The following is an 8,760-nucleotide window of genomic DNA, read 5'->3' on the forward strand; positions in this document are numbered from 1 at the left end:
AGTATTTTTTTTTACTAGCAGCCATGTGGTGTAAGATTGGTGCACATAATTCACTTTATTGTGACACTACATCTTATGATTTACCTCATCTACTAAGTCTTTAGGGTAAGAACAATAATTTTTTTAATTAACTGATTAAAAAAATGAGTAACTTGTGTGACCGATAATCAATCAATTAATGATCAAGAGGATTGATCAATATGAGTCTGTAGTTAATATATGATATTGATGAAATTATCATTATTTAGAGGACTGTTACGTATATTTTAAGAGTAAAAATAATCCATAACGTGACACAATATTATTAATTTTTTTAATATTAAAGAATCATTTAATTTGACAATAGTATTTTTATTCTCGAGAATATCTCCATAATTTTTTCTATTATTGGTATAGAAATAGAGATACACAGACATATATCCATAAAATAAAAACATTTTGATGGTGTCCACAGTTAACATGCACTCTTGTCTGCCTGCCCATGGGCATCCATTAGCAAAGTGCTGATCTAAAGTGCATATATATATATATATATATATATATATATATATATATATATATGCCATGAATTAAGTCGGAGTACTGAAGCAGACCACTAGAAAGCCCGTATGAACAGCTCAGTTAATCAATGAAGTAAAGTTTAGAAACAATAAAAAAAAAAAAAAAAGATTTAAAGTGCTTTAAAATTTGAATTAAACTTAATTTCACATCTCAAACTATATGAACAAGATGATAAGTCAAAAGAGGAGAATTGCACAATTCCCATAACCCCATCCATTCAAGATTTAACCATCCATTGCATGCACAATTCTCCATACCCCTATTTTTCATTATGTAAGTAATCATTAAAAGAAAAAAAAAAAACCCAAAAAAAGAAGAAGGGAAAATATTAAAATTTAGGAGAGAGAGAGAGAGGTTGAAGCAAGCTAAGTTAGCTAGCTCATACACTTCTAGCCAGCATTTCTTGAAATCTCCTATACGACTCAACTTTCTCCAACCGGAACCTCTCATGAGAGTTAGCAATGAACATATCCGCCAGCCGATCAATGTCGTCCCCGTTGTTCCCCGCCGCCCCGCCGCCGCGGCCGCCACCGTTGGGCTCCTCGCGACCCTTCTCTTCGAGCCAGTGGAGGTAGCCGGAGAGCTCCTTGGGGTCCTCACGATCAAACGCGGCAGATAGGAAAGAATTCCACGTGGGGTCGTAGTAGACGCGGCCGCCTCCTGCTCCGGCGCCGGCGGCGGTGGGGCCGCCGCTGATCTCTTCCGGCATAGGGACCGGCGCGACGTGGGACGAGCACCAGTTGTAGTGCAGCCTGAAGGAGCCAAGAAAGTGCTTGTTCTTGTTGCTCTTCTTCGTCATCAATGGGAGGTGGAGTAAGTGGACGACATGGATGTCCTTGAGGAGGTGCAAGAGAATGGACTTGGCTTTAGCGACGGCGCGTGCAATGCGGTAAAGATGGGAGAAGATGAAGGTCTGGAGAAGGGTCTTGAGTTTCATGGAGCTTAAGGTTGAAGAAGAAGATGGAGAAGAAGAAGACGAAGAAGAGGAAGAGATTTGTTGTTTGTTAGAGGGGCCAGTAGCCATGGTGTTTTCTGGTTCCCTGGCCTTTTGGATGTGTAGTATAGGGGAGATAATGTGTGGCTTAAAACTTCAAATAATGGATATATAAAGGCGGGTGATTACCAATTTGCCACTGGCAAGTTAGACAATTTAGAAACAGTACCAACTACTTTGTAGATTTTGAAATGGATGACTTTTTCTTTCTCCTCCTCTAGGGGTAATATAATTTAATTACCCACCACATCACAAGGACTGTTCCAAGTCTGTAGGCTGGAGCTCCATTTTTTGTATATATATATATATATATATATATATATATATATATTGGGATAACCCAGATTTCTAGCTTTCTCATATTAATATATGTGCTTTACTACCCATTATCAAAATTAAGTATCTTTATTATGTCAAAAATTATAATAGCTGAAAAAGTAGTTTTATTTCTTTTATTATACTAGAGTAACAATCAACGCTACGTTTTAAATATAGAATGTTGAACCATTGGTCCTCTAAAAGCAACCTCATAGTGTACATTTTTTGTTGGTTTTTTCAGGTCCATGTCGAAGAGAGGGGGAAGAGAGAAGAGGAAAAAGGAGAAAAAATATTGACAAAAAAAAGTTAAAAAGAAAAAAATAATTTCTTTACGCGCCCAGTTGGGACTCGGTGAAGAGTTTCCCACACACAAGAGTAGCGCGAGTGCTTTCTCTCCTTTCCCTATTCAATGAGGCGCACAAAAATTTTTGATTTGCAAGAGTAAAAATCATTAAAAACATCACCCCTCATTTATTAAAAAATCCACCTTAATTTTTTTATTTGTGTGTAAAAAATCACTGTTCTGATTACTCTAATTCTCGGAGTCTTACTAGCAAAGTCTATTTATTCTGTATATTAATTTATGGGTCCATTTTCAATTTATTTAACTCGTCATATCAATCGGCCGGTCTATAGGATACTCGGATATATAAAAATAAGTATAAATATGTGTGTATTTTATATTTGTAGCTAGCAAATTGGAAGACAAGGGCATGCAGGGCTCACCCGCTATAATATTTTGAACTTACAACAGTGGAAACGAATCAAAAGATGGAAAAAGGGTCATTTGAGTAAAAAGTGGTCCACCTTATAATCATATAAACAAAGACACTACTGCACAACAAAAGCAAGACTCCTGACTTGTGAACTTGCCCAATTTTTTTTTTTTTTTTTGTTATTAAATTTATTTATATAATTATAGTACAAGTCTAAACAAATTTTTACGTGAAAATAAAAGTAATAACGAGCCAAACACATTGTGCTCAGATGGCATGTAGTGACTTTTTCATAAGGGAACGAAATCATGAGATTGAGCCTCAATGGAGACGATGTTGACTCTTTGTGCTTCAACCGGTTGAGAAAGTATGAATGAACATATACTATTATGTTACAATATAATTATATTTCTCGTTTATAATGTCTCGAACCCTAGAAATTTAATTATTCAATAAAAAGAACGAGGTGCTCCTTGTGCGCAGTAAACAAAGGTCTAATTTCTGTGTTCAGCTGAGTTACCATGATTTATATCTTTTATATGTTCTGCAGGGCCAGAATATGACCGTGTGAAGGGTCATTGGGATTGGAGATTCAACATTTTGGGAACAAAAGAACGAACAGAACTCATTTTGCTGGCATTAATTAGGTGTAATCAATAACTAATTAACCACGTAAATGTGTATATATCGATCCGGAGTTCGCAACTCGAAGAGGTAAACAAGGCTGAATCTTCGCCGAAATTACAAAACCAATGTTTCATATGATAATTAAAGGATTTAATAACATTTATAGTATTAACTATATGCCACAGCTAATGTTGTGATCAGATTTCAGCTAAAATCAAGCCCCCTTGCCCCTGCATACCAACAAAAGTAGCAAGCAAAAGAACAAAAGATAAATGACACAGATCTCTTGTGAATTTAATTATGCCCATTAGGGCCTTAGCTTATCCCTTCCTCTATTATTTTAACAATCTTTGGACCAAATGAACATGATGATATATAATTAACTCTAGGGGAAAAGATGATAAATGATTATATTATTCGTGGTGGAATTTTGGTATAATTCTATTACAATGGTAGGTGGATCCAAGATCTCTTCCTTCCGGAGCAATTTTAATCGAAATTGCCGGATAATTGACTTGGTAATCACAAGATTTCAAATTTTAACTCTCTGATCTGTGGGAGCTATCCATTGACCTTTTTAGTTTGAAACGTTAAGCTATTGACAACCTAGAGTGATTTAATTTATCTCCTTGTGGTTCTTTGATACCTAGGGTAACAGGCGGATAGGACTTCATCCATAACGCACCTCTGGGTAGTGGATTTGAGCTTTCCTATAAATCAAAGATCTCCTCCTAATGCTACTAATTTACTATAACTTGTCGTTGATGGCAATTAGACTTCTCTTATTAGGTATCCAATTCGCAATTAAGGTGTATGTCTTCCACTATCCAGAGGTGGTCAGTATGGTCATTAATGAGACATCATATCCCCTAACATTTCAGTAACCTAATCTAAAAAACACTCCTTGTTATGTTAAGTCCTCGAAACTAAGTCAAAGCCGCCTCTCAAATTAATTCTGATTCTTGTGGATTAATTGACTCAAAGTCTTATATTCATACCGTCACAAAAACAATTTGGATGCCTTTAAAGTGGATCATACCGTGATAACTTATCTAGATTAGTTTGAGCATATTATTCTCTCATTAAAATAATATAATTGGATTAGGAAATATCCCAAATTAATTTATTTAAAACTATGTTAAACTTTTTTCAAAAAAACTATGTTAAACTAATTAAATTTTTGTCTATTCCACCCACAAATAATGCAATGCATTGCAGGTGGCAGATGTCTTCCCTATTTCAATGCGTAGCCGAAAGCACACTCAAAATCTCTAAAAGAATGTAAAAAATATAACCTAACTTTCAACAATGGTCAACATTATTTCTAAGAGATTAGATTTTGTGGCATGGATTAAGTATATAAGTATACATGTTAGTGGAAGTATATTTAATTTGAATATAGTTGTCTTCTACTAATAAGAATAGAGATAATAACTTTTAAGTAAAGAATTTTTCTATTTAGATCGAATATAACATAATATAAATTTTGTATATATAATTTACTTGTAATAATTTTCTAAGCAATCAGCACACTAAAACTCTTATATAATTGTACAAGCCATTGTGAAGTGGTATTTAAGTTGAGGCCTCATGAGGTATTGGGGTTATATGGCAAGTTTATTGCATGTGACCTGAGTACCAACTAGACCTGGGCACTTCAGCCTCTGACGCTGAGAAATCAGTTATAGAGATCCTTCGCCATAGACAAGCAAGTCACTTTCACCACATTGCATCATATTAAAGCGCGACACATGCAATGTCATGGCCGACTAAAGCCACTAGTAATGTACCACCACGTTAGACCTATTAGTGTACTGTGATTCTGACATATAATTTATTAGAACTTGTCTCAAACCTAATAGTGCAATTCGATCGAGTCAAACTCATCTTCAACTAAGTTTTGAAATAGTATTAGAGTCCTAATAATTTGAGTATAATTACACATCTCATTTCATCATAGAAGTATGAAAAAATGGCGTACAATATATACCACAAAAGTTTTCATCACAGATATTGCATGATGAGAAGATGGAAACTCATGGTGGTCACTTGATGTTTGTTTAATAGCGTATGTATGTATGAACACATGACACATGAGCGCATTAACTCCGCCCGGAACGCCGTATAACTAAAACCAAGCTGACACTGGTTTGGGTTTAGCACTTCCATAACAAGATTCTCCCCTCGTGATCCAAGATTCCAACTTAATTACCCCAGCCCCCTTTTATATTGGGTTTTCAATCTTACCTATGAAGACACACATGAAACCGTTGAACATGCTTCAATGCTTCACTTAGGTAGTACATACAACATGATACTTCCCATAATATAAAAACAATTACAATGCTTTTTAATTTATACCAAATAGATCAAGAATTTAATTAACCAGTTTGGTTGGCATGAGTGGCCATACACTCTCGTCCCTTAAGAGAGGTCGAGAGTACGAATCCCCTATCGTATGAAAAAACCAATTTGGCCAGTACTGGGCCGGTCCGCTTGTCCAGTGCTTATAGGGATTGGTCTGAGTATGGTACTACCAACTTGGCCTGTCCGCCGGTTCGGTGCTTACAGAGATTTGTCTGAGTATGGTGCTGGTTAGGTGTGTAGTTACGAGCAAAGCAGAACTTTTAACTTTTTGTTTGAATTAATCAATAATGAATAGAGTTGTATGAGGACAACAAAAGACAATGGAAGATTGTGGAGATTGGAGAGTGATTGATGAGCAGGAATGGAAGAAAGAAGGAGCAAAGGTGGGTGGGGGAATTGGAACAGGTAAACAGTAGGTGAAAACACTTTAATGTGTGTATATGTTCGTACCAAAAGATACAAATATTCATCAATCACAGTGTGAGAAGATCATTGGGAATACGTCATATATCTCCCTCCCCCTTTATTCCCTACATCGAATCATCACTTGTCACCCTCACAAAAAGAAACGAGAAAACATCGCAAAAGAAAAAAAGCAAAAAAAAAAAAAAAACATACATACATATGCCCCATCCCATGTAATTCAACATTATATCTATTGCTGCTTTCTAGGTTCTTGCAACATTTTCAAAACTTCAATCTTGCTTTTCTTTAATAATTTCCTCTGATCTCTTTGTTTCATTGTTCCCCCTCCATATATTCCACTTTTTTTCCTGTATGATGGGATTGGATTAACGTGTTTGAGTCACTAATGCGACTCTAGTTTTAATTACATCAAAACCAACTTATGATTGTAAATTTAACTCAAGTTTTATATTTGGACCCAAATTGATGTGAGTTTTATCACTCAACAAAAACAGATAAACAAAGAAAACCAAAATAAATTATTTTTCTACAATAAATTTTGGAGAAAATGGTCAAATAGGTCCTCAAACTTTAGCTGAAAGTCAATTAATTCCCCAAACTTTTTAAAGATACAATTACACTCATCAACAATTTATTTTGATGCAATTAAGCCCAAAAAACCAGTTAATAATATGCTATCACAGGTCATTAAGGCCCTGGCAACCGCCGGCGAGATTCTGATGAAATTTCAGGCAACAAAATGACTAGCGAACGGTCGCAGGTCACGGAGAAGGAGACCACTGTTGTTGCCTTCTCCAGCGAGAAGGCGATTTTGGTCTCCTTCTCTGTGACCGGCGATCGTTCGTCGGTCGCCCGGTCATTTTTTTTGCTTGAAATTTCATCGGAATCTTGCCGGTGGTTTGTTAGAACCCTAATGACATGTGATAGCAGGTCATTAACAGGTTTTTTGGCTTCATTGAATTAAAATAAATTGTTGATGAATATAATTGCACCTTTAAAATGTTTAGGGGCTAATGGACTTTTTAGTTAAAATTTGATGACCTATTTGACCATTTTCCCATAAATATTGTAGAGCAAGGTACTTGTCATGAATGAGGGAAATGATGATTATTTTATTATCTTTAGGCATGAATTGCTGTAAAGTACCACTGAATTGTGTAATGCAGCAAGATGTAACATGCTACCTAATTAAGTTAGCTAAAATACGAATTAACAATTAGTAGTACAAGAAATTCCCAATCCATGTAAGAGGTAGCTAACAGAATGTTTTGGTGGGTTTGGAAACTTGCCAAATTATGAAAGGCTTGTAATCATTGGAACATGGAATGACTTCATCTCCATTAATCATTGAGATGAAGAAGAGGAAGATGATGAGAAGGTAGATCGATAAACAAATCATAACGTCAAAAAGTAATTTTTTCCTATTTAAGTTAACGTGTTGATTTAAAATTTTTCTAATTTATAAAACTTGAAATATCTTAAAACATCAATCTCTTATCGTAAGAATATAGATCTTACCAGAATTAGTGCTTATAGATCATTGATTTAATACCACAATCAATATGAATGATTGATCCAGTCGTAAATTATGAGAATATGATTTTAAAAAATAATGTATAATTGCTAAGAGTGGTAATAAGATAGGTAGAGCAATAGTTAAGAAAAAAAAACGTGCAAGCACAAGTCATTTAAAGTAGGTTGGTAACAAAATTATATTGAAGATTCAATATTATGAATGCCTTGCAATTGATGGCCCTGTTATTAGTCCTAACTAATTGTAAAACGTTATACCAAGTATATACAAAATCATTAATTTGATATCTTCCTTAGAAAATGATGAGTATTCAAAGTAGTTGCAATCGCTTTTTCTTAAAGTAATAATTGTTTATTTTGTCGTATAACAAATTTTTTATGTAAGAGTAAGCAATCCGGCCAATTAAGTGGTCAAGGTTTTATGTGTACTCTAGTTTTGACTGAGGCACCTAAGTACCTTAATTCTGATATGCTTTCATTGAGTTTATATGCTAATTTTATTCAATCATTATACCATGGAACATGATTTATCTTGTAAGGTGGACCACATGCATATAGTTCATTTTTAGTATATTAAAAGTTCATTTTTAATATATTGAATGCTCATTTTTTTCTTTTTTATTTTTTGTATACTGAAAGTTCATTTTCAGGTAGAAAAATGAACTTTAAGTATATTAAAAATGAACATTTATCTGTGGTTCACATTATAATGTGGGTCATGATCCATAATATAATTTGTTAATCTTATTGGGTTAAGGCCAATAAATTTAGCATAACATCCCAACAAACAATTATTAGTTTTTTCGCACACACAAAAATAAAAATAAAAATTATTTAATCCATCAATTGATTGTTGCGATACATTATATGTTAAACAAAACAAAAAAAAAAAGGTTGACGTAATTGAATATGTGTGTGCGAGAATGCATATGTGAACATTATTTAGATGAGTCGTCACAAAATACTTAAAGCTAACTGGCTGACTAGAGAAAATGAAGGTGGGTGATTATGTTACATGCAACAAAGATACGATGAATTATTGATCCAAACAACATCATCTTACGTGATTCACAATGTCACGCCCTGATTCCTCAACTTTAACTCCATCAATATAATGTCGTCTTACAATTTGTCTCACTGTATTCCTGCTCATTACAAACCTCATCACCAGCTCTTACCAATTACCAATTTACCATCAACTACATGTGATTAAATGTC

General features: G+C 34.5%; 1 protein-coding gene across 1 annotated transcript; it reads right to left on the reverse strand.

Annotated features, from left to right (window-relative positions):
* Positions 1-683: 683 nt before the first annotated feature.
* LOC109153449 lies at positions 684-1,679 on the reverse strand. The gene has a single exon (XM_019301321.1). It carries the CDS (start codon positions 1,583-1,585, stop codon positions 941-943), a length of 645 nt encoding a protein of 214 aa, XP_019156866.1. The 5' UTR covers positions 1,586-1,679; the 3' UTR covers positions 684-940.
* Positions 1,680-8,760: the final 7,081 nt, after the last annotated feature.

Source organism: Ipomoea nil, unplaced genomic scaffold, assembly GCF_001879475.1.
Source record: "Ipomoea nil cultivar Tokyo-kokei standard unplaced genomic scaffold, Asagao_1.1 scaffold0268, whole genome shotgun sequence".
Taxonomy (NCBI): Eukaryota; Viridiplantae; Streptophyta; class Magnoliopsida; order Solanales; family Convolvulaceae; genus Ipomoea; species Ipomoea nil.

Coding starts and splice junctions, on each gene's coding strand:
- LOC109153449 (XM_019301321.1), bottom strand. CDS start 1,585: ATGGCTACTGGCCCCTCTAACAAACAACAAATCTCTTCCTCTTCTTCG.